Here is a 27,499-nt window from a genome sequence, read left to right as displayed (position 1 = left end):
TTCAAGGACAAGGTAGCTGTTCTGGAAAGAGACAAGAACTTGAGATGAACGTACATCTTCCTCAACAAGGACTATCCTGAAGCTGTGCGCCAGAAGAGGAAAGAACTGATCCCAGTCATGAAAGCTGCCAGAGTGTGTGGGAACATTGCTTACATCTGCTATGACAGGCTCATTGTTCACCCTCCCTCCCAGAAGCCTGGAAGGGATGAGAGAGCCAAGCCTATGGGTTCGTAGATTCAACCCCGCAGCACAAACACGCACGCGCGCGCGCACGCACACACACACACACACACACACACACACACACACACACACACACACACACACACACACACACACACACACACACACACACACACACACACACACACACACACACACACACACACACACAACAATTGATTAATGGACTGCTGAATGTATGTTTTTTTTCTCTTGCTTTGTTTGCTCATTGCAGTATTGTCTCTCTGATAAGCTACCCAGGAAAGGGCTGAAAATAGACCATATTAATATATGTAGCCTTAGAAATAAGGTTCATGAAATCAATAACTTGATAACCTCAGATAACAATCATAAATGAGCTATTTCTGAGACTCACTTAGATAATTAATTTGATGATACAGCAGTAGCAATACAAGGATATAACATCTATAGAAGAGACAGAAATGCTTATGGGGGAGGTGTTGCTGTATATATTCAGCGCCGTATACCTGTAATGCTTAGAGAAGACCTTGCAATATGTCAAGTGTAATTGAAGTGTTGTGGTTGCAGGTTCACTTGGCACATCTAAAGCCTTTTCTTTTGGGGTGTTGCTATAGGCCACCAAGTGCTAACAGTCAGTATCTAAATAATATGTTTGAAATGCTTGATAGTCTTTGTGATGTAAACAGAGAGGTCTACCTTCTTGGGGACCTGAATATTGTCTGGTTTTCATCAAGCTGTCCACTCAAGAGGAAGCTTTTCACTGTAACCAGTGCCTGTAATCTGGTTCAGGTTATTAATCAACCTACCAGGGTGTTAACAAACTCTACAGGAACAAGATCATCCACATGTAACGATCACATTTTTAAAAATGATTTACTAATACTGTAGAACTTTGTTCTAAAGCTGTATCCAATTATTGCTAAGCATGCACCTGTTAAGAAACTGACTGTTAGTACAGTGAAGGCTCAATGGATTGATGAGGAATTGAGAACTGTATGGTTGAAAGAGATGGGGCAAAAGGAGTGGCTAATAAGTCTGGCTGCACATCTTACTGACTCACTTACTGCAAATTGAGAAATTATTTGACTAAACTCAACAAAAAGAAGCCAAGATTGATGATATAAAGAATGATGGAAAAAACTTTGGAGTACTTTAAATGAAATTATGGGCAGAAAGACAAATTCAACTCCCATCTTTCATCGAATCAGATGGCTTATTCATCACAAAACCATTTGATGTTGACAAATATTTTAAAGATGACTTAATTGGCAAAGTGGGCTAACGTAGGCAGGAAATGCCAACAATGAACAGTGAGCAATTCTATTCATCCATCAAAAAATAATAATGAAAGAAAAGCATTGCAAATTTGAATTTTGTAAAGTTCGAGTGGGAGAGGTAGAAAAAATATTGTTATCAATCAATAATGACAGACCTCCTGCCATTGACAACTTAGATAGAAAGCTACTGAGGATGATAGCTGACTCTATAGACACTCCTAACTGTCATATTTTTAATCTGAGCCTTACATGTCCTCAGGCCTGGACGGAAGCAAAAGTAATTCCGCTACCCAAGAGTGGTAAAGTGGCCTTTACTGGTTCAAACAGCAGACCTACAAGCTTGCTGCCAGCTCTTAGCAAACTGTTGGAAAAAATTGTGTTTGACCAAATACAATGCTACAACACAGACTTTCAGCATGCTTATAGAGAAGGGCACTCAACATGTACTGCATTGACACTAATGACTGATGATTGGTTGAAATACATAGATAATAAGAAGATTGTGGGAGCTGTACTGTTAGATTTCAGTGGAGCCTTTGATATTATTGACCATAACCTGTTGAAAAAACATATGTGTTATGGCTTTTCAACCTCTGCCATGCCGTGGATTCAGATCTATTTATCTAATAGAACTAAAAGGTTTTCTTTCATGGAAGCTTCTCTAATGTCAAATATGTAACGTGTGGTGTACCCCAGGGCAGCTCTCTAGGCCCTCTTCTCTTTTAATTTTTTTTTTACCAATGACCTGCCGCTGGCATTATACAAAGCATGTGTGTCCATGTATGCTGATGATTCAACCATATACGCATCAGCAACCACAGCTAATGAAGTCACTGAAACCCTTAAAGAGTTGCAGTCTGTTTTGGAATGGGTGGCTAGTAATAAACTGGTCCTGAACATCTCTAACACTAAGAGCATTGTATTTGGTACAAATCATTCCCGAAGTTCCAGACCTCAGCTGAATCTGGTAATGAATGGTGTGGCTGTTGAATAAGTTGAGGAGACTAAATTACTTGGCGTTACCTTTTGATTGTAAACTGTCATGGTCAAAACATATAGATTCAATGGTTATAAAGATGGGGAGAGGTCTGTCTGTAATGGAGTTTCTCTGCTTTTTTGATACCACACTCCAAAAAGCAAGTCCTGTAGGCTCTAGTTTTGTCTCATCTTGATTATTGTCCAGTCGTGTGGTCCAGTGCTGCAAGGAAATACCAAGTTAAGCTGCCTGCTGGTCCAGAACAGATCAGCACATACTATGCATGCCAGTCTCGCTTGGATAAGAGTTGAGGAGAGACTGATTGCATCACTTCTTCTTTTTATAAGAAACAATGTGTTGTAAATCCCAAATTGTTTGCATAGTCAACTTACACACAGCTCTGACACGTACACTTACCCCACCAGACATGCCACCAGGGGTCTTTTCACTGTCCCCAAATCCAGAACAAATTCAAGAAAGCGTACAGTATTATATAGAGCCCTTATTGAATGGAACTTCCTTCCATCTCCTATTGCTCAAATAAACAGCAAACCTGGTTTCAAAAAACAGATAAAGGAACACCTCACGGCACAATGCCTCGCCCCCTATTTGACCTAGTTAGCTTGTGTGTAGACATTGATATGTAGGCTACGTGTGTCTTTACATTTTTTAAATGTAGTTCTGTCCTTAAGCTGTTCTTGTCTCTTGATGTCCTGTATTATGTAATGTTTTGTGTACACCTCAGGAAGAGTAGCTGCTGCGTTTGCAACAGCTAATGGGGATCCTAATAACGTACCAAAAAGACCCCAAAAACTGTTTAGAAACACCCCCTGTCATGTCCATTGTCAAACCTAAGACCTTTCAAATGTAATTTCTAATTCTTAAGTAATCCTGCGGGTCACTTTTCCAGGCAGACAGATCTACTGATATCACACACTTATTCATAAGACGTAACCACTGTAAATAATCACTTATTTATGAAAACAACAATTTATTAATCAGCGTCACCTTCATCCTACATTTTAGTTGAATTCCTACTCTCTCTTAGACATCGGTCCAATCAATTCCCTCTCTTTCTTTCTTTCTTTCTTTCTTTCTTTCTTTCTTTCTTTCTTTCTTTCTTTCTTTCTTTCTTTCTTTCTTTCTTTCTTTCTTTCTCTCTCTTCCTCCCCCCTTCTCTACCCTTCTGTCTCTTTCTCCCCCTCATCTCTTTTCCTCTACCTCTCTCCTCTTTCTGTTCTCTTCCCCCCTCCTCCTCTACTCTGCTGCAATGTCGAGGGTTTTCATATTGGTGCAGTGTTTAAAGATGTCCTCAGACCATTGCAGTGTGCAGTATGAAGTTCAGGCCATTGCAGTGTTGAGTCTGTCTGTGTGTGTGTGCAACTGACTGACAGACTCAGTGTGTGTGTGTGTGTGTGTGTGTGTGTGTGTGTGTGTGTGTGTGTGTGTGTGTGTGTGTGTGTGTGTGTGTGTGTGTGTGTGTGTGTGTGTGTGTGTGTGTGTGTGTGTGTGTGTGTGTGTGTGTGCAACTGACTGACTGACTGACAGACTCAGTGTGTGTGTGAGCTCAGAACAATATAGCCTTCAAGACAACCCCATTGTCTCAGTGTGACTGAAAACCCACTACTAAGTGTTCTCCTCACAGTACTACCCTCGTCACTGTCACTCTTACATCTGGGTCAGGTAGACCAGGGCTGTGTCTGAAATGGAACCCTGTTCCCTATGTAGTGCACTACGTTTAACCAGGGCCCATGCATCCCCATTCTCCACCCTTCCCTGCATGCATTTAAAATAATTGGATTGGTGTAAGCATTGGCTGGAGGAGAGTTTCCACCATTTTTAAACCCATACACTTCAGAAGGGGGAGGTTGAGATTAGGCCATTCCTCTGACTTGACCTCTACCAGAAGGGCCGTCTGCCAGTCCATCTCCATCAGTAGGTGTGTTGTTAGTCTGACTGCGTCCCAAATGGCACCCGTTTCCCTACATAGTGCACTACTTTTGACCAGAGCCTTATGAATCCTGGTCAACAGTAGTGCACTATCTAGAGAATAGAGTGCCATTTGGGACACAGCCTACAGGGTTCATTCAGCACACTTTCCTCTTGTGTCTGAAAATATTACTAGTTGTCAAATCCTTGCTTCCTTTATCATTGTTTCCTCCATTCTTCACCTCCCTCTCAAAGCTTTTTCGAAGAGGTCAGAGTGGAGGGACCTTCAATCTGTTTCTCCAAGGGAACAAGGATGGATGAAACAAGGACTGAGGAAGTAAGGATTTTAAGGCACAGTCATGGACTAGGAGGATAGTAGGGGCCTGTGAGCTGCTAGAAATGGGGAATATCTCACCCTGCAACTGCAAGGGCCAGGGGAACGGCAGGCTTTTGCTCCAGCCAAGGTTACACACACACACACACACACACACACACACACACACACACACACACACACACACACACACACACACACACACACACACACACACACACACACACACACACACACACACACACACACACACACACACACACACCTCTTGTTTTAGCTTGTGGACACTCAAATCATATCTTCTCTAACCCCTAAACCTAACCTTAATCCTGACCTTAACACCTAAACCTAACTCCTAAACCTAACCTTTAACCTCAAACTCTAATTCTAAACCTAACACTAATTCTAACCCTAAACTCAATAGAATTAGCCTTTTTCCAAGTGGGGGCTGGCAAAATGTCCTCAGTTGGTCAAATGTTTGTTTGTTTACCAATCTTGTGGGGACTCCTCGCCTCACAAGTATAGTTAAACATCTCCACACACACACACACACACACACACACATACACACACACACACACACACACACACACACACACACACACACACACACACACACACACACACACACACACACACACACACACACACACACACACACACAAATACTCACACCATCTGTAATAAAACATGCATGTCAAGGGAGGGAACTGTTAAATGTTTGATAAAGCAACAGAAAGAGAAAGATCCAATGGAAAGAGAAACTAGATTTGCAAACACATACAAAATAAAGTGTCCCCAAAAGTGGAGCTTGAGTGCTTTAGGATGGTGAGGCGAGGCAGGTGACATCACAGGCAATGGGCTCGCCGGTGTCTCTAGTCGGCACGGAAACGGGTCTCCTCATCATCAGCGTTTCCAGGCCACAGTGAGATGAGATGAGACTTGTTAAATGAGTTCATGTTAATAGGCTGGGGGAATTAAGCAGCTCTCCCAGGAGCATCCAGACCACTCATTTGGGCTGTTTAAAAAAAAGAAAAAAATCTATCATGAGAAGATTGGCCCGACTGCTGCATTTGAGAAACATCCTCAAAGACATCTATAATATAATGTAAAGGCATATATACACTGGAGCCACTGGGTTGGTTTGATACCCTTACTTACCCTTACTAGGGTAAGTAATCCTTCTCCCCCCTTCTCCCCCCAAAAAAAAAGATTTAGATGCAAGTGGCTGTTCCACTGGATGCCATAAGGTGTATGCACCAATTTGTAAGTCGCTCTGGATAAGAGCGTCTGCTAAATGACTTAAATGTAAATGTTAAATGAGTGTGTTTAGGCTTTAATATTTTGGGAAATGTTGTTGTATGTGTGTACCTGCATGTGTGTGTGCTTGTGCATGTATGTTTTGTGTTGTATGAAATGCAAGCTCCCTTTCCAGATGTACGTGTTTCTCTCTACACTGAGATCTGAGCAGGCATTTCGCAAGACGACTGCTACTCTGCAGCCATGGCTCTGGAAGGACCCCGATACATTCAGGCAGCTTACTGCATAGACCAGAGAGAGAGGGAAGGGGAAGGAGAGAGAGAGAGACAGAGGAGGAGGAGTGTGGAGGTATGGGAGAGCTAAAGATCTAGAGGTAGAGAGCAAGCAAGTGAGCGAGAGAGAGAGAGGGAGAGAGGGATTTCAGTGTGAAAGAAAGGGGAGGAGGAAGAGGATAGCGAAGGAACAGAGAGGAGGGGAGGGGAACGCTGCAGAGGGGGAAACAGCAACACCACACACACACACACACACACACACACACGCTCGTGTATATAAGTGACTGTAATGACGTGTTACATAAAGGGAATTCATTGGGTGGCAGAGACAAAGACAGAGGGGCAGAGACAAAGACAGAGGGGCAGAGACAAAGACAGAGGGGCAGAGGCAAAGACAGAGGGGCAGAGGCAAAGACAGAGGGGCAGAGGCAAAGACAGAGGGGCAGAGGCAAAGACAGAGGGGCAGAGGCAAAGACAGAGGGGCAGAGGCAAAGACAGAGGGGCAGAGGCAAAGACAGAGGGGCAGAGGCAAAGACAGAGGGGCAGAGGCAAAGACAGAGGGGCAGAGGCAAAGACAGAGGGGCAGAGGCAAAGACAGAGGGGCAGAAAAAAGACAGAGGGGCAGAGGCAAAGACAGAGGGGCAGAGATGCAGAGGCAGAGGGGGGGCAGAGGGAGAGGCAGAGGGGGCAGAGGGAGAGCCGGAGAGATGCAGAAAAAGAGAGGCATATAGAGACTGAGAGAAAGGCAGGGGGTGAGGTAGAGGGCGAGGCAGAGAGAGGTTGGGCGATATGGCCTAAAAATCATACCTCAATTTATTTATTTATGGGCGATTCAGAATATACACTACCGTTCAAAAGTTTGGGGTCACTTAGAAACGTCCTTGTTTTTGAAAGAAAAGCACATTTTTCTTGATTTTTGAAATGTTTTCTCTAACTAAGCTTTGTTGTACAAGTAAAGGTAAAATACACTGCATTTTAAACAGTCACAAATAATTTAATGAATTCATGGCTTGTGAATTTATACTTTGGCTACTTTCCACAATAATGACCCACTAATAATGTTATTATTTTATCAAATTAGTTTAACTGTCTATGAAAATGCAATTTTTGTTACAAATTTGACCAAAACCATGCATAATGCACAATCACTAATAATGACCAACTTCTTGTAGCAGCCGTTATAGAAAATGTACACAGGTCTCAAACGCAATCTCTGAAGCACAATTCCATGTGCTAGTGCGTAGCTTGCTAATCTTTATATTTAAGGTTTAGCCAACTTGGATCTATTTGCTAGCTAACAAGGTAGAACAGTTGAATTTGCTATCAAATCAAATTTTATTTGTCACATACACATGGTTAGCAGATGTTAATGCGAGTGTAGCGAAATGCTTGTGCTTCTAGTTCCGACAATGCAGTAATAACCAACAAGTAATCTAACTTAACAATTCCAAAACTACTGTCTTATACACAGTGTAAGGGGATAAAGAATATGTACATAAAGATATATGAATGAGTGATGGTACAGAGCAGCATAGGCAAGATACAGTATTGAGTACAGTATATACATATGAGATGAGTATGTAAACAAAGTGGCATAGTTAAAGTGGCTAGTGATACATGTATTACATAAGGATGCAGTTGATGATATAGAGTACAGTATATACGTATGCATATGAGATGAATAATGTAGGGTATGTAACATTATATAAGGTAGCATTGTTTAAAGTGGCTAGTGATATATTTTACATCATTTCCCATCAATTCCCATTATTAAAGTAGCTGGAGTTGAGTCAGTGTCAGTGTCAGTGTGTTGGCAGCAGCCACTCAATGTTAGTGATTGCTGTTTAACAGTCTGATGGCCTTGAGATAGAAGCTGTTTTTCAGTCTCTCGGTCCCAGCTTTGATGCACCTGTACTGACCTCGCCTTCTGGATGATAGCGGGGTGAACAGGCAGTGGCTCGGGTGGTTGTTGTCCTTGATGATCTTTATGGCCTTCCTGTGACATCGGGTGGTGTAGGTGTCCTGGAGGGCAGGTAGTTTGCCCCCGGTGATGCGTTGTGCAGACCTCACTACCCTCTGGAAAGCCTTACGGTTGTGGGCGGAGCAGTTGCCGTACCAGGCGGTGATACAGCCCGCCAGGATGCTCGCGTATGTATGAACACACCCTTCTGTCCATCTCCCACTGTTTGAACAGCATGCTAGCCTGTCCACTTTGTTCTTAAGTTTTCGTTTTTTCGTCTTTTACTTTTGGTTTAAGCTTCAAACAGCTGCAATATACAATACACTATACTTGCTTGTTTTGTCACACAAAAATTAGGCAAACTATTATAATTTTAGCAACCAAGAAATAGCGGAGCGATTTCTGCATAGTGCCTCATTAAGTTTTAGTTTATTATTGTAAAATAATGTCTCAATGTGTTTCACCGTCCATATGAGCGGTTCTGCTGGACCAAACCGCAAATGGCGAGTAGAAACCGCATTTTGTCAGAGAGGAAAAAGTAATTTTTCCTATTTGTTGTTCTCAGTGGCAGGGGGATGAGGTTGGTATTTGTGTGTAAATTGGAAGTTGCACAGTCACAGCAGAAGGAGCGCGACCAAAAAGACAACACGAGAACAAGTGGACATAAATACAGGCATTTGGAATATCGTACTAAAACATACTTTGAATCTAATCTAAACATGAATCTAATGAATCTAAAGAATTCAATATATTGCCCAGCCATAGTTTGAGGCTGGGTTGCCGATTGGTTAGGTTGAGGCGTGGTTAGATTGAGGTTGGTTTAGGTTAAGTTTGGTTGAGGCTTGGTTGAGTTAGGTTGGGTTGAGGTTGTGTTAGGTTTGGTTTGGTTGAGGCTGGGCTGAAGTTGGGTTAGGTTATGTTGAGTTGAAGCTGGGTTGAGGTTGGGTTAGGCTGGGTTGAGGTTGGGTTGGGTTAGGCAGTGTTGAGATTGGGTTGGGTTGAAGCTGGGTTGGGTTAGTTTGGATTCAGGTCGGTTGTGTGAGAGAGAGTGAGGTTCCGTGTGCCTGAGATGAACAGGTACTATTGATCCAGGGGGCCGAGAGAAGAAAAGGCCTGGTGCTTTAAACAGTCACACCGGTTCAATCGATAGACATTTATCTATGTGAAGTCGAACATGACATGTCTGTTTTCATAATGGTGGCCGCGCATTGCCCACAGCGTCGTAACTCACGAACCCTCATCTCTCTCTCTCTCTTTCTCTCCCTCGCTCTCTATTCATCTCCCTCTTCCTCTTTCCCCCTCGCTCCGTCTCTACTGTACAGTCGCACTCCATCTTGAATCCCCCTCTCACCGATTTCTACCTCTGCCTCTCTTTTCCCCCAGCTCTTTCTCTCTCTCCCTCTCTCACCATTTCTCTCTCTCTTTCTGTCTCAGTGCAGTGTCAATGAGATTGCAGCATTCAGGATGTCCATACTGTTTTAGCTGCATCCCCCCTCTCTCTCTCTCTCTCTCTCTCTCTCTCTCTCTCTCTCTCTCTCTCTCTCTCTCTTCCTCTCTAATCCCCCTCTCTCTCCCTCTAAGTGTGTATTTTTGGTCTGTTGTTCGTGGTGTCTGGCACCACCTATCTTCCGTCTTTTATCAGAAGCACAGGTCTGAATGCACACTACAGTACCACTGCAATGACCCAAAACGCAGCACATATATATATAGCTACATATCAGGGAACATTCATTCAGCAAATATTTTTTTTACATTCACAGTCAGCTGATTGTCCAAAGCTATGTGTCTATTCTCATTGACAAGAGTGAAGGCGGATTTTGAGAGATTCTAATGGTATCTATTCTCGAGAGAAACTACTGTAATGTATTTCTCATGTCTCGAATGCTATCTCCGGAGGTCGCGCACGACACTCGTCCAACAGATGCCCCCCTCTAAGCAGGGGAGTGTAAACAGAATTGTGTCCTTGAGCCCAACATTCATACAGTAGAAATACTAATAGCAGAGTAATGTTTTTGAAACAGCTGAAACGTAGACATGTTCATTATATTTTAAACTAGTTTTATTGAGTTTTCATCTGAAATTGCATTAACAACTTGTTACATTCTCAAATTGTCGCCCCTAGCTTTAAAAAAAATGGAAGCTCAACGGTGTTGACTTGTATGATATTAATAAAAATGTACTTTAATATTCGTATGAGAGGGGTGAACGTTCATGTTTGATATGCTAACATTACTAGCTAGCTAGCCCAATAATGGATGAAAGGAGCCAAGAACCATACATGTTCTGTTTAAAGGTGAATTAGCTCTGGAAACCAAAACAGCCTAACACTCCATCTCAATTGCTGTACGGATCTAGAAACATACATCTCTCTACTTTCATATCACATCAAAATAATTTCACATATGCTAAATACATTTTACCACAGTTGCAGCAGACAGTATTTTTCAGTGACAACATGTTTGTGGCATCCATCTTCCGTTTACACACAGGTATTCGGAGACGCAGATAAATAATTAGCACAGGTAGTCAGGCACTCTATCTTCGTCTGTTTTCCGTAAACATGCGCTGTAACATGGGAATATGGCTGTGTGTGAACCGTAACCCTATTAAGGTGTCTAGTAATTGAACTTATTTTGTATTTGTATTATTTCGCGCTGATATGAAATATATGCTACTTATGTTTCCAAAACCGTACTGCAAGCGATGCATGTTAATTTTTAGAGGAAGCGTCGGAAATCTTAACAAAACTGCCCTGGTCAGAAGATACTATCGTCAATAGGCGATAAACCAGTTACCATCTATGAATGGTGTTCTAGCTAGCTAGCTGTGTTATTGTCTTGCAAGCTACATTTAATGTGTGTACTAATGAGAAACGAAACCCTTTAATTGTTTGTACATGCGTGCACATTTTTGCATTATTCAAGAGTGTAATAAGGCTTGGTTGCATTATTTAAGATAAAATCTGAATTTAAGACCAAAAAGCACATTTTTGTTTTCATGAATTTGTACAATACAGCAGCTCAGTTAAACAACTAGTCTAATCTAATAGTTTGGCCTGTTTTCAATTTTTGAAGATCAAGGGGTATTAAATTAATTGGAATGACAGAAAATCGGACAGACTGTTGTTTTTTATGTAAAGATATAGCCTGTCGTAGAAAGCAACGGGTTAGATGAAGAATACATAACCAACCCATGAAGTAAAAATGCAACATCTATTTATGGCCAGCTATGTAAACTCTAACATGGATTTATCCTGCAGTAGATGGTAAATTTGTAATATAAATCAAATCTAATTTTATTGGTCACATACACGTGTTTAGCAGATGTTATTGCGGGTGTAGTGAAATGTTAGTGCTTCTAGCTCTGACGGTGCAGTAATATCTAACAAGTAATATCTAACAGTTTCACAAAATATACCCAAAATACACGTATATCTAAGTAAGGAATGGATTAAGAATATATATACATACAGTTGAAGTCGGAAGATTACATACACCTCAGCCAAATACATTTAAACTCAGTTTTTCACAATTCCTGACATTCAATCCTAGTAAAAAATCCCTGTCTTAAGTTAGTTAGGATCACCACTTAATTTTAAGAATGTGAAATGTCAGAATAATAGTAGAGAGAATGATTTATTTCAGTTTTTATTTCTTTCATCACATTCCCAGTGGGTCAGAAGTTTACATAAACTTAGTTAGTATTTGGTAGCATTCCCTTTAAATTGTTTAACTTAGGTCAAACGTTTTGGGTAGCCTTCCACAAGCTTCCCACAATAAGTTGGGTGCATTTTGTCCCATTCCTCCTGACAGAGCTGGTGTAATTGAGTCAGGTTTGTAGGCCTCCTTGCTCGCACACGCTTTTCCAGTTCTGCCCACAAATTTTCTATGGGATTGAGGTCAGGGCTTTGTGATGGCCACTCCAATACCTTGACTTTGTTGTCCTTTAGCCGTTTTGCCACAACTTTGGAAGTATGCTTTGGGTCATTGTCCGTACGGAAGACCCATTGACGACCAAGCTTTAACTTCCTGACTGATGTCTTGAGATGTTGCTTCAATATATCCACATAATTTTCGTTCCTCATGATGCCATCTATTTTGTGAGGTGCACCAGTCCCCCACAACATGATGCTGCCACCCCTGTGAAGCCCCTTTTTCCTCCAAACATAACGATGGTCATTATGGCCAAACAGTTATATTTCTGTTTCATCCGACCAGAGGACATTTCTCTAAAAAGTACATTCTTTGTCCCCATGTGGAGTTGCAAACCGTAGTCTAGCTTTTTTATGGAGGTTTCGGAACAGTGGCTTCTTCCTTGCTGAGCGGCTTTTCAGGTTATGTCGATATTGGACTCGTTTTACTGTGGATATAGATATTTTTTACCTGTTTCCTCCAGCATCTTCACACGGTCCTTTGCTGTTGTTCTGGGATTGATTTGCACTTTTCGCACCAGAGTACGTTCATCTCAAGGAGACAGAACATGTCTCCTTCCTTAGCGGTGTGACAGCTGCCTGGTCCATGGTGTCTATACTTGCGTACTATTGTTTGAACAGATGAACGTGGAAGTTGTGGAAGTCTACAAAAAATGTTTTGTTGTCTTGGCTGATTTCTTTTCATTTTCCCATGATGTCAAGCAAAGAGGCACTGAGTTTGAAGGTAGGCCTTGAAATACATCCAGAGGTACACCTCCAATTGACTCAAATTATGTAAATTAGCCTATCAGAAGCTTCTAAAGCCCTGACATCATATTTGGGAATTTTCCAAGCTGTTTAAAGTCAACTTAGTGTATGTAAACTTCTGACCCACTGGAATTGTGATTTAATTATTTTTATAAATGACATAATCTGTCTGTAAATTGTTAGAAAAATGACTTGTGACATGCACAAAGTAGATGTCCAAACCGACTTGCCAAAACTATAGTTTGTTAACAAGAAATGTGTGGAGTGGTTGAAAAACCAGTTTTAATGACTCCAACCTAAGTGTATGTAAACTTCCGACTTCACTGTACATATGAACTGGGTGATGCAAATCAAATCAAATCACATTTTATTTGTCACATACACATCGTTAGCAGATGTTACTGCGAGTGTAGCGAAATGCTTGTGCTTCTAGTTCCGACAATGCAGTAATAACCAACAAGTAATCTAGCTAACAATTCCAAAACTACTACCTTATCCCCTTACAAGTGTAAGGGGATAAGAATATGTACATAAAGATATATATGAGTGAGTGATGGTACAGAGCGGCATAGGCAAGATACAGTAGATGGTATTGAGTGCAGTATATACATATGAGATGAGTATGTAAAAAAGTGGCTTGTGATACATGTATTACATAAAGATGCAGTAGATGATATAGAGTACAGTATATACATATGAGATGAATAATGTAGGGTATGTAAACATTATATTAGGTAGCATTGTTTAAAGTGGCTAGTGATATATTTTAAATCATTTCCCATCAATTCCCATTATTAAAGTGGCTGGAGTTGAGTCAGTGTGTTGGCAGCAGCCACTCAATGTTAGTGGTGGCTGTTTAACAGTCTGATGGCCTTGAGATAGAAGCTGTTTTTCAGTCTCTCGGTCCCTGCTTTGATCACCTGTACTGACCTCGCCTTCTGGATGATAGCGGGGTGAACAGGCAGTGGCTCGGGTGGTTGTTGTCCTTGATGATCTTTATGGCCTTCCTGTGACATCGGGTGGTTTAGGTGTCCTGGAGGGCAGGTAGTTTGCCCCCGGTGATGCGTTGTGCAGACCTCACTACCCTCTGGAGAGCCTTACGGTTGTGGGTGGAGCAGTTGCCGTACCAGGCGGTGATACAGCCCGACAGGATGCTCTCGATTGTACATCTGTAGAAGTTTGTGAGTGCTTTCGGTGACAAGCCAAATTTCTTCAGCCTTCTGAGGTTGAAGAGGCGCTGCTGCGCCTTCTTCACGATGCTGTCTGTGTGGGTGGACCAATTCTGTTTGTCTGTGATGTGTACGCCAAGGAACCTAAAACTTACTACCCTCTCCACTACTGTTCCATCAATGTGGATAGGGGAGTGTTCCCTCTGCTGTTTCCTGAAGTCCACAATCATCTCCTTAGTTTTGTTGACGTTGAGTGTGAGGTTATTTTCCTGACACCACACTCCGAGGGCCCTCACCTCCTCCCTGTAGGCCGTCTCGTCGTTGTTGGTAATCAAGCCTACCACTGTTGTGTCGTCCGCAAACTTGATGATTGAGTTGGAGGCGTGCGTGGCCACGCAGTCGTGGGTGAACAGGGAGTACAGGAGAGGGCTCAGAACGCACCCTTGTGGGGCCCCAGTGTTGAGGATCAGCGGGGTGGAAATGTTGTTGCCTACCCTCACCACCTGGGGGCGGCCCGTCAGGAAGTCCAGTACCCAGTTGCACAGGGCGGGGTCGAGACCCAGGGTCTCGAGCTTGATGACGAGCTTGGAGGGCACTATGGTGTTAAATGCCGAGCTGTAGTCGATGAACAGCATTCTCACATAGGTATTCCTCTTGTCCAGATGGGTTAGGGCAGTGTGCAGTATGGTGTAGATTGCATCGTCTGTGGACCTATTTGGGCGGTAAGCAAATTGGAGTGGGTCTAGGGTGTCAGGTAGGGTGATATGGTCCTTGACTAGTCTCTCAAAGCACTTCATGATGACGGAAGTGAGTGCTACGGGGGGCGGTAGTCGTTTAGCTCAGTTACCTTAGCTTTCTTGGGAACAGGAACAATGGTGGCCCTCTTGAAGCATGTGGGAACAACAGACTGGGATAGGGATTGATTGAATATGTCCGTAAACACTGAGGGCGCGGCTGGGGATGCTGTCTGGGCCTGCAGCCTTGCGAGGGTTGACACGTTTAAATGTTTTCCTCACGTCGGCTGCAGTGAAGGAGAGTCCGCATGTTTTAGTTGCGGGCCGTGTCAGTGGCACTGTATTGTCCTCAAAGAGGGCAAAAAAGTTATTTAGTCTGCCTGGGAGCAAGACATCCTTGTCCGTGACTGGGCTGATTTTCTTTTTGTAATCCGTGATTGACTGTAGACCCTGCCACATACCTCTTGTGTCTGAGCCGTTGAATTGAGATTCTACTTTGTCTCTATACTGACGCTTAGCTTGTTTGATTGCCTTGCGGAGGGAATAGTTACACTGTTTGTATTCGGTCATGTTTCCAGTCACCTTGCCCTGATTAAAAGCAGTGGTTCGGGCTTTCAGTTTCACGCGAATGCTGCCATCAATCTACGGTTTCTGGTTTGGGAATGTTTTAATCATTGCTATGGGAACGACATCTTCAACGCACGTTCTAATGAACTTGCTCACCGAATCAGTGTATTAATCAATGTTGTTGTCTGACGCAATACGAAACATATCCCAGTCCACGTGATGGAAGCAGTCTTGGAGTGTAGAATCAGATTGGTCGGACCAGCGTTGAACAGATCTCAGCGCGGGAGCTTCTTGTTTTAGTTTCTGTCTGTAGGCAGGGATCAACAAAATGGAGTCGTGGTCAGCTTTTCCGAAAGGAGGGCGGGGCAGGGCCTTATATGCGTCGCGGAAGTTAGAATAGCAGTGATCCAAGGTTTTTCCAGCCCTGCTTGCGCAATCGATATGCTGATAAAATTTAGGGAGTCTTGTTTTCAGATTAGCCTTGTTAAAATCCCCAGCTACAATGAATGCAGCCTCCGGATAAATGGATTCCAGTTTGCAAAGAGTCAAATAAAGTTCGTTCAGAGCCATGTGATTATAATCGAAGAGAATTCCCTTGGTAGATAATGCGGTCGACATTTGATTGTGAGGAATTCTAAATCAGGTGAACAGAAGGACTTGAGTACCTGTATGTTGTTATGATCACACCACGTCACGTTAACCATGAAGCATACGCCCCCGCCCCTCTTCTTACCAGAAAGATGTTTGTTTCTGTCGGCACGATGTGCGGAGAAACCAGCTGGCTGCACCGATTCCGATAGCGTCTCTCCAGTGAGCAATGTTTCCGTGAAGCAAAGAACGTTACAGTCTCTGATGTCCCTCTGGAATGCTACCCTTGCTCGGATTTCATCAACCTTGTTGTCAAGAGACTGGACATTGGCGAGAAGAATGCTAGGGAGTGGTGCACGATGTGCCCGTCTCCGGAGTCTGACCAGAAGACCGCTCCGTTTCCCCCTTTTACGAAGTCGTTTTTTTGGATCGCCGGCTGGGATCCATTCCATTGTCCTGGGTGAAAGGCAGAACACAGGATCCGCTTCGCGAAAGTCATGTTCTTGGTCGTACTGATGATGCAATATGTAAACACAATTTAAAAGTGGCTAAGATACCGTGGAATAGTGTGGAGGGCAGTTTATACATATGAGATGAGTAATGGAAGATACAGAACATTATTTAAGTGGCTTGTAATCCATTTCTAAAAGTGGCCAGTGATTCCTAATCTATGTCTATATGCAACCGTCTCTGATGTGCTAGTGATGGCCGTTTAGCAGTCTGATGGCCTTGAGATAGAAGCTGTTTTTCAGTCTCTCTGTGTCAGCTTTTATGCACCTGTTCTGACCTTGCCTTCTGGATGATAGCGGTATGAACAGGCAGTGGCTCGGGTGGTTAATGTCCTTGATGATATTTTTGGCCCTCCTATGGCATCGGGTGCTGTAGGTGTCCAGGAGGGCGGGATGTTTGGCCCCAGTAATGTGTGGGCAGACCGCACCACCCTCTGGAGAGCTTTGCGGTTGTGGGCGGTGCAGTTGTCGTACCAGGCGGGGATACAGCCCGACAGGATGCTCTCAATTGTGCATCTGTAAAAGTTTGTGAGGGTTTCAGGGGCCAGGCACCACTCAAATGTATTTAGGCTCTTGAGGTTGAAGAGGCGCTGATGCGCCTTCTTCACCACATTGTCTGTGTGGGGGGACCATTTCAGTTTGTCAGTGATGTGTACGTTGAGGAGCTTTCTACCTTCCCTCATCTCCTCCCTGTAGGCTGTCTCATCGTTGTTGGTAATCATTAGAAGAAGACAATGTTTTGTCTTCTTCTAATGGCCTCTTTAGCAGTTTGACATTTATGAGTCTTGTCCTTGAGGCAGAATTGAGTGATTTCAGCTAGTTTTGTGTGTCATCATATTGGTCTCTGACTTGTGGTCACTCGCTCAGGTGGAACAAACTTACATTTGCGCTGAAAATGTAATTGAAAAAACAGAAAGGTGTCAAATAAGTTTGTTGCAAATGTATTTTCTGAATGTAAAAGTAATCCTAGAAGTAATCATTTAGTTTTTCAAAAATCTCTGTAATCTGATGACAATATTTTTGCTGGTAACATAACGAATTACAGTCACTATTTTTTTGTAATCCGTTACTCCCCAATCCCCAATCCCGACTGTATGGTTGGTATGTGGTTTGTTCACTTGAACTGTGAGTTCATCAGAGTGCCTGTGTAATCGTTGGCTTTAGACCTAAAAACTGTGTAAAACAGATCTATTCTTGCAAAGTGGGAACCATTGGTGTTTTTTTTGTTGCCGTTTAGGTTAACCTCTGTTGCTGCATGTTTTCTGTGATACAGTTTGTGAATGACATCATCTGTAAATCCTTTGGGTTAGGCTTCAGTGAGAATTCAATGAGCCCAAGAAACATAATCCTGTAAAAGGCAACTATGTACAAAAAACTTGAACCTAACCATCTTTCTCCCTCTCTCCTCTCCTACAGTACTGTGCGTTCCTCTCCCTTCTGTTCATCCTCATCTCCATCACCACCTTCTGCCTGGAGACGCACGAGGCCTTCAACACCATCTACAACAAAACAGAAAACGTGACGGTGGGCAATGTGACAACTCAGGAGATCGTCTACGAGGTGGTGACCGACGGCTGGCTCACCTATGTGGAGGGAACGTGCGTCATCTGGTTCACCATCGAGGTCATGATGCGCGTGATCTTCTGCCCCTGCAAGAAGGAGTTCTTCAGTAGCACCCTCAATATCATTGACTTTATTGCCATCATGCCCTTCTACCTGGAGGTGGCGCTGAGCGGTCTGGACTCCAAAGCCGCCAAAGACGTGTTGGGCTTCCTGCGAGTGGTGCGCTTCGTCAGGATCCTGCGTATCTTCAAGTTGACTCGTCACTTCGTGGGTCTGCGGGTGCTGGGCCACACGCTCCGCGCCAGTACCAACGAGTTCCTCCTTCTCATCATCTTCCTCGCCCTCGGGGTGCTCATCTTCGCCACCATGATCTACTATGCCGAGCGCATCGGTGCCGACCCTGACGACCCTACGGCCGCCAAACACACAAACTTCAAGAACATCCCCATTGGCTTCTGGTGGGCCGTGGTCACCATGACCACTCTGGGCTATGGGGACATGTACCCCGAGACGTGGTCGGGGATGCTAGTGGGCGCACTATGTGCCCTGGCGGGGGTGCTGACCATTGCCATGCCTGTGCCCGTCATCGTCAACAACTTTGGCATGTACTACTCACTGGCCATGGCCAAGCAGAAGCTGCCCAAGAGGAAGGGCAAGCACATCCCTCGGCCCACCATGCCGGGCTCGCCCAACTACTGCAAGCCAGACGCCCTGGCCATGGCCACTGCCGGGCCGGGTATGGTGGGCTCAGGCAGCCTGGGGGGAGGGGACTGCCCTCTGGCCCAGGAGGAGATCATCGAGATCAACAGGACAGGTGAGTAGAGCAGGGGAGGGAGGAGATGGATGGAGGGAGAGAAGGAGAGGAGAGGCATGTGTGTGCGTGCACGCGCCTGTGTGAGTGGATGAAGTATATTTGGAATCTATCTAGAGTGACTGACTGCTGGTGACCTGCAGCATCCCACACTAATATTGCAATATTGTGATCAAATTACCCCGATCACTCTCTCTACATGATGTGGTGTCTCGGCTTGTCTCTGAGTCACATATAACTAACCCAATGTACCACAACATGTACCCCAAGTCTGAATCACTGTACTGAACTTTAGCCAATGATGAACACCCATAAAATATTGGAACAGTCTTAAATAGCACTTTGTCAGATTATGGTTCCCAACCATCACAATCCTCCCTTTCTACCGCATGTGTGGGTATGTGGTGTGTGTGTTTCCATCCCTCTCCAGTCTGTAGAATTAACCCGATTAGAGAGTGTGGGGAGAAATGAAGTGGATCTGTAACCATGTTAAATAGGGAAGCTGAGGCCGCACGCACGCACACACACATGCACACACACACAAGCTGATGAGGTCAGATAGACACCGTAGCTCTGTATAGAGCAGGGTGATCCCATAATCTAACCCCTCCCAGCCACCCCTCCACCCTCATCCTTCTCTCTCTGCTGGGTAGCTCTCAACACGTCGGCTTTAACGTTTATAAATATTTGGTTGGGAAGATTGGCCTGTCAAAACGCTGTTTGACAGTGGACAGAAATGTAATTAAACTTGAAGAGTAAAGCGGGTGATGGGTGGAGGGTTGGGATGGGGGTGGATTGGGAGAAGGATTAGTTATGACAAGAGAGAAGTTGAGAAGCATGTAAAATGGAATTCTAGAGGGCCCCTCAATTTACATATGTAGGCTACTCAGTGCCTGATACCTGATCGCACGCGTGCACTCACCCAAGCACACACACGCACACACACGTGCATGTACACACACACTCGGGATGTACGTGAGTACTCAAGTACTGGAATCTGTGTTTGTATTCAATTAAATTATTGAGTACTCAACATTTTCAAATGCAACTATTTAGCAGGTTACATTTAAAAGCGCTGACAACATTCCTGCAAGATGTGAGTATGTCAAGGGCAGTGAATGTTAAAGTTGTGTATCAGAACAACCAGCAGTGGGCCACTGCAGCTAAATAAATATAGGGGAAACACTGCACACTGAATTGACAAGTAATACATTATACACACACACACTTACATACATTTGTACATCATATAGGCCTATTTCCCTCTTGCACTAGCAACCCCCCACACTAGTAATAAATAGTCTTTTTTTTTGTGTGTGTGTGTGTGTTTGTAGGGACATGCCAGTCCCGATCAGCTGGTGAGTTCACACAGCCAAAAGAGCTCCTTCTGTCAACACAGCTTACAGCCCAGGAGGGGAGACAAGTGTAGCTCAGGCTGTAGAGCATGGCTGCTTGCAGCGCTAGGGTTGTGAGTTCAATTTCCACAGGGAACTAGTAGCAAAAAAAGTATTAAAATGTATGCATTCACTACTGTAAGTCGTTCTGGATAAGAGCCTCTGCTAAATGACTCAAATGTAAATAGGGATTGGTGTGGAGTAACCAACTAGGCTCTGTTTGAAAGTTGTAGGGCCAGGATCTGGGAAACAGTTTAAGCCTAGAGTAAAAATAGATTTAAATCAAGAATTTCCATTGAACATGCTTTTTAGTCCTGGGATCTTTTATTTCAGGTCGTGAGGCATGGACCAACACATTTCTACAATCAAGATGGCGGCAGGGCAGTTTCGCTAAGCGTGTTGTGTCACGCTGTTTGTTTATTTCAAGTGTTACACGTTTTTATTACTTCGCAAAAACCGTTATAGGCTGTGAAAGTTAAACAACAGGCAAAATCTAAAATCCTACAGGATCAAAGCAATCGAAGTGTTAAAATCGCTAGTAAACCAAGCAGGGACATCTGCTGGTTTCGACATGAGGAGATAAGCCGGTGTGGTGCCCTCCCTGAAAGCCGAGAGAGGATACATCTGTGTTGTGACTGACTGTCTAGACACGTTTGGGCCGACTAGCCTTGGATACTCCTCGACGGTCAGGTTTTTCATCTGTGTTCCAGCAATCTACCAGAGTCTTCTGACTCCTTTCCTGTCTTGCTGTGCTGTGTGCTTAGGGTTGCCAACTGTCCCGTATTAGCTGGGATGTCCCTTATACTGGGCTAAATTGGTTTGTCCCATACGGGACATCCCTTGTCCCGTATATTCATCCAATCACAGTATAGCCTAAACGCGCCAATTCTTGCAAAGTCATTTCTGTTGTTGTTCAGTCAGTTTGGCATATCAAGGAAATATGGATAAACCTGCAAAAAAATAAAAGACTGTGCAGCTACAACAAACAATGGGAAGCAAAAAAGATGTGGGATAAGCCCCGTCAGTGGTGACTGGATGAAAGCTTTCTGTACTTTATGCCGTCGGGAATTCTCAATTGGCCATTGGAGGGGAGAGTGACCTAACTCAGCATGCATCCACAGAAATGCATAAGAAGGCCATGCTGGCTAAAGGGGCTAGTAATATCAGTGCATTCATTGCAACGTCTACTGCAGAAAATTACAAAGTCGCTGCAAGTGAAGCCTCTCGTATGTGTACCATACAGTTAAACACGGACTCGGCTACAACAGCACCGACTGCCTTGTTAAGCTCAACGGTGCTTTGTTCCATGACTCAAAATGTTGTGAAGAAGTTGCACTTGGGAAGAACGAAAGCTGAGATGATTAAAATGAATGTTTTAGGACCAAAGTCTGTGCGGGATATTTTGGATGATCTGTCCCCGACCGAAGGTGAGCCGGTGTATTTCTCAGTTGCCAGTGATGCCTCCAACAAGGGAAATAGAAAAATGTTTCCAGTGTGCGTGAGATATTTCTCTGTGGCTGATGGAGTGCAGTGCAAGTTACTTGACTTTCATGAAGACAGTGATGAAACTGCAAATGGCAAACATCAAGCTCTGATGAGCTGTCTGGAAAAGCATGAACTGGATATTAGACACATCGCAGCCTATGCAGCAGATAATGCCAATGTCAACTTTGGAAAACACCACTCTGTTTACCAGCTATTGAGCAGTGACAACAATCGCATTCTGAAAGCTAATTGCCCAGTTCAAATAGCTCATAATGCCTGCAAGCCCGCCTGCGATCAGCTGTCAGTGGGTATTGAGACAATTGTTTTAAAGATCGACAGCCACTTCTCCGTATCTGCTTCCCGAAGAGAGGAACTGCGAGCATTTTTTGCCTTTGTTGACATTGAGTGGCGTGAAATTCTGAGACATGTTTGCACATGATGACTCTCTCTTCATCCAGCTGTCGATTGTCTCCTGCAAAGCTGGCCAGCTCTGCATACTTCAGGTCCTCTGGGGAGACAAAGAGTATTTTTGAGTACGAAGAAAAAACGGAAGCTGCTGAGATTTATCTGTGCTTTTTCCACAACGTTGGGGTGTGTTTTTGACCAACTCGTAAAAAAGCTGGAGGAAACAACGCTCTGCATGACAGATGTTTACAAGGAAGTCCAAAAGTTTAAAATGAAGATGCTTCAGCGGAAACAGGACAGCTTTTTTTTGGATACCAGACCAAGCAGCTGATGGACAAACAATTGTCAGCACAAAGATCCAAGCAGCAACAGGACTTTGAAGTTCTATGACACTGTGACATACATTGACCAGTGGTTTGATTTCTCACCAGAACATGTAATGGTGAAACTGAAATGGATCGGCCTCTATGAGGAGCTCTCCTTCACTGACCTGAAGCAGGTGGTGGTTGCCCTCAAAATGACAGAGACCGTCAGTATGGACCAACTCTATGAAGAGTTTTGCGCTTGCTGGGAGGAAATACAGAAAGCCAGACAGGATACCACAAAATCCACCAGTGAGAAGTGGGTGGCAGTTTTCCAAAACCTAGGGAAAGCCAACTTGATCAACATGTTCAGGATTGGTCTCATTTGTCCTCCGTGTGCCAGGCTCAAATGCCTTTGTAGAGAGGATTTTCTCTCTGATGACCATTTAAATGGTCAGACTCAAGAAACAGATGCCGCACAGAGCTGATCAAAAATGAACTTTAAATATCTGTGAACTGTGACTTGTCATGTGAGGACTTCTCTCTGGCTATGCAAAAGGACAAAGGACTGCTTGAATCAGTCAAGAGCAGCAAAGAATATCCATGGAAAAACTTGGTGAGTGACTCATGCCCCTCTTTTCCTCTTTTGCATTTGAAATGTTTTTAATTTATTTTTTTGCTGTAAAGGTCAAAATTGACATTTCTTTGATAATTTATTTTGAGGTTTATAAAAAAAAAAAAAAAAAAAGCTATAGACAAAATGGAATATAACCATGTTTTACTTTTCCAATTTAATAAGAATATGAATATACACTGTATAGTCATTCACACAACACCATACCTACACCGCCGTGGCACCGTGCTCTGGCACGCTACCTTTTGTCCCTTATTTGGTAGTGAGAAAGTTGGCATATTTGGTAGTGAGAAAGTTGGCAACCCTATATGTGCTGGAAGCCGGAGGTTGGTATCTGCGCTGTGAGATAACGTCTTGATGCGCTGGGCTTCCTAGCCCAGCGTATCCCGGCTGGGTGAACTTGCCACCTGTGATTGGCTGGTCTACTGGGCACAAACGCTCTGGCATTCTACGGGCATGAAACACTTAGCACAGGGTGTCGCGCGGTGAAACTCCCCATTCATTTCAATGGAAGGAAAGCGGAGAGGGCGGGGGACCTTTGGGCGGTGCGAAAGTGGCATGGGGGGAGGTGGTCGAAAAATAATATTTTCCCAAGTTTATGCAAATCACCAGCGGCAACCGTTGGGCGATGACCAATCATATCGAGTGGTTCTTATGACGGATTTGACGCTATGCCACCCAAGGCTGGAGACTTTCTTCAGCAAAGATGGCTGACAAAATACTAGGATGGAAGCAAATGTAAGTTATTATAACGTCATAACGAATCGTGCAAAAAATGTACAGTTGACAGGAATATGTTAGTTAATGTAGAGACAAACGATTATGCATATTTTTTTAATCATAAAGTTAATTTACGAAAATCGCGATTTAGCAAGCTAGCTGACAAGCTAACATTAGCCAGCTAGCTGGCTAGCTTTATGGGTGTTGCAATTATGGGTGTCGTAATTCTGGTTTTGCTTTAGGGACTCCTGAAACAACCAGCAACCCAGGCTGTCGTGTTGTGAAACAGTGGATGTAAAGAATCTAGCTAGCTAAAGCATTTACTACAAATTGAATGTACAATTTTCTAAGCTTGCCCTGCTGATATTTGCCATGCAATGCAGATAGATGAAATAACGTAGCTAGCGATGTTCTTGCTTATTGTGCAATGGAGGATAACAATACATGTATGCCTATGAATGTGTAACGTTAACTAACTCACTTTTGTACTGTAGTATCTGGGATCTACATCTGTTTATATTAGTTACTATGCAGTTACTAAGCAGTAACGTATTACGGCAGTGTTACGTTACTACGCCTAATAGGAAATGCACATGCGCACTAGGGTGCCGGGAACTGTAGAGCACGAGGGGTTTTGACTAAACGAAAACGAACTGTCTGGTAATTTCTCCACAACACAAATATTACAGTGGCGATGAGGTGATTAAACTACATAAACGGACATTGCTTGAAGGGAAGAATGTTGTGTGAGTAATGAAACTCAAAATAATTATGTAATTCGTCAGCTATTTTTTATTTTCTTTCACCAGTAGAGAAGGCTAAGCACTGCTAGTAGGTACAGTATTCAGAGCTGCCAAGTAGCAAGACTATTGGAGTCCAGAATAGCGACACTGCCCTCTGGTGGTTAAATTTAAAACATGTCATTGAACCCATTGAAATTAGGCGATCTCAGTGGAGAAATATTGTCAAGAAAAAAAAGGAAGAATGAACGTAACACGGTGCGTACATTATTACAAATGAGTGCAGTGAATGAAGTAATTGCAGAAATTTCTGAAGTGAAGAATTAGATGAAAATTAAGGAATACAAGGAATAAGGAAACTGAACAAATAACTGTGAAAATGGCAACCATTGGCCGAGTACCAGAGTTTGAGGCTACAAAAGAGGATTTTGATTCCTATTTGGAGCGTTTGGAGCGTTGGCTGGCTGCAAATGAAATCAAAGATGAAAAGAAAGCAGATGTATTTCTCAGTGTTTTGGGTCCAACTGAGTATGGATTGCTGAAATGTCTCATTGAACCAATAAAAGCAGTGGAGTTGAACGATGCAGAACTGAGCCAATTCTCATTGCAGAACGTTTCAGATATTACCAATGTCACCAGAGTCTAGGGGAAACCGTGGCTGACTACATCCTTGCTTTAAAAAGGCTGGCAAATACATGTGAGTTTGCACGATTTCTTGATGATGCTCTCCGAGACAAGTTTGTATGTGGTCTCACAGGTGAAGCATATCACAGAAGGCTTCTGTCAGAGAATGACCTGACCTTTAAGAAAGCCTGTAATATTGCACTTGGACTCGAGCTTGCCCACAGGGATACTATTGAGCTATCGGGACATGCAGAACGTCAGAAAGGTGTTCACAAGGTCAGTGATGCACGTGGTGAAAAAGGCTCACAAAAGTCACACTTTTCTCAGTCCTGTCCTCAAGGTTACACAAGAACAAAGTAGCCCACATCTCAAAGGTCTAAGCCGAGTTTCTACAGATGTGGGGGAGATAATCATCAGCACAGTGAATGTCGATTCCAAAATGGAAAGTGCCACAATTGTGGAAAGGTTGGACATTTACAAAGAGTGTGTAAAGCCTCGAAACGCACAGCAAGAGCGCACAAAGTGTCAGACGCAGCACAAGAAGAGGAAGACACAACTGAAACAGTAGTGGAACTGTTCAGTGTACACAGCTCAACAACAAAAAGATGGAATCTATCTCAACATGGAGTTAGCGGGAAAACCAGTAAAAATGCAGCTGGACACCGGAGCGTCTGTATCTCCAGAGAGTTCCAGAGAGACTCTACAAAGAAAAACTGAAAGAGTGCCCTTTTCAGCCCGCGTCCATCCGCCTTTCTTCATACACTGGTGACACTATTCCTGTGTTAGGGCAGATCCAGGTACCAGTCCGGTATGAGGGGGAAGGAGTGGACGCTACCGCTTGTCATTGTTAAAGGAGAAAAATCAGCCTTGCTAGGCGGAAACTGGCTACAAAAGATCAAGTTGAACTGGGGAGAAATCTTCAGTCTGAGAAATGACAAACCAGTGAGTCAGGCTACACACACTAACATGCTGGAGACGCACAAATAACTTTTCAAAGATGGCTACGGTGAAATACAAGACTTCACAGCAAAAGTCAGAGTGCAAGAAGGAACCAAGCCTACCTTTCATAAACCACACCCAGTTCCCTATGCAGTAGAGAAGGAACTGGACTGCCTACAGAAGAATAACATAATCACGAAAGTATCGAGGAGCAACTGGGCCGCTCTGATTGTTGTAGTCCCAAAGAAAGACAAGACTGTCAGAATGTGCGGTGACTACAAGGTCACAGTAAATCGCTGCATACTACCAGAGGAATATCCAATACTAAACGCTGTTTGCCACTCTAGCTGGTGGGAAGGTTTTCAGTAAGCTGGACCTGGCATTCGCTTATCAGCAACTGAAGCTGGATCCGGAGTCAGAACAGTATCTGACCATCAATACACACAAGGGGCTATTCAGATTCAATCGCTTGGCCTATGGAATCTCGACAGCTCCAGCGATATTCCAACACACAATGGATCAGATCTTGGACGGTATAGACAATGTTGTGTGCTTCATGGACGACATCCTCGTGTCAGCACCAACCATTGGAGAGCACCTTGTAGTGCTGGACAAAGTGATGTCAAGACTGGAGAAATACGGAGTGAAAATGAAACGCAGCAAGTGTGAGTTCCTCCAGGTCTCAGTGGAGTATCTCAGATACAAGATTGATACACAAGGCCTGCACCCAACCAACCGCCAGGTGAAGAACACCCTATTGCATTTGCATCACGGACTCTGTCACCAAGTCAGAAAAATTATGCTCAAATTGAGAAGGAAGCCCTGAGCATAATATTAGGAGTGAAGAAGTTTCACAAATACCTCTACGGAAGGAAGTTCCAACTGCTGACAGATCACAAGCCTCTGTTGGCCATCCTTGGACCAAAATCGGCTATACCAACCCTTGCTGCACTTCGAATGCAACGTTGCGCTCTGATATTGTTAGCCTACGACTACGAGATTGAGTACAGACGATCCAGTGATCACGCAAATGCCGATGCACTATCAAGACTACCATGCAATAGTGACTCCGACAGTGAAGACGATAGAGCAGTCTTCCAGATCTCTCTCATTGACGAACTGCCCATATTTGCTTCAGACATAGCAGAGGAAACAAGGAAAGACCCAGTGCTTTCCAAATTCTTGGACTTAACATTAGGCGGTTGGCCAACCTTCGTAAATGACGATAACCTTCGTCCATTCATCGACAAGAAAGACCAGTTGTCCACTGATCAAGGATGTGTTCTGTGGGGATCAAGGGTGGTGGTACCTCACAAATTCCAGAGGGGACTGCTATCTGACCTGAATGAGGGACATCCAGGGATCACTCGAATGAAAGCACTCGCTCGCAGATATCTGTGGTGGCCTGGACTGGATCAGGACATT

General features: G+C 43.8%; 1 protein-coding gene across 6 annotated transcripts in view; it reads left to right on the top strand.

Moving 5' to 3' along the window:
- The window catches only part of LOC118358914 (potassium voltage-gated channel subfamily C member 1-like), a 133,871-nt gene that overhangs the window by 43,269 nt on the left and 63,103 nt on the right, over positions 1-27,499 (top strand). For 5 of the 6 annotated variants that reach the window (XM_052480223.1, XM_052480222.1, XM_052480220.1 and 2 more), the window contains exon 2: positions 17,874-18,834. In XM_052480223.1, coding sequence (XP_052336183.1) covers positions 17,874-18,834 — 961 coding nt within the window. Of the gene's footprint in view, positions 1-17,873; positions 18,835-20,558; positions 24,429-27,499 lie in introns of those variants that run through there. The other variant, XM_052480224.1, reaches the window with a different exon arrangement.

Source organism: Oncorhynchus keta, chromosome 26, assembly GCF_023373465.1.
Source record: "Oncorhynchus keta strain PuntledgeMale-10-30-2019 chromosome 26, Oket_V2, whole genome shotgun sequence".
Taxonomy (NCBI): Eukaryota; Metazoa; Chordata; class Actinopteri; order Salmoniformes; family Salmonidae; genus Oncorhynchus; species Oncorhynchus keta.
Note: the sequence above shows the minus strand (reverse complement) of the source record. Positions and strands in the feature narration are given on the sequence as shown.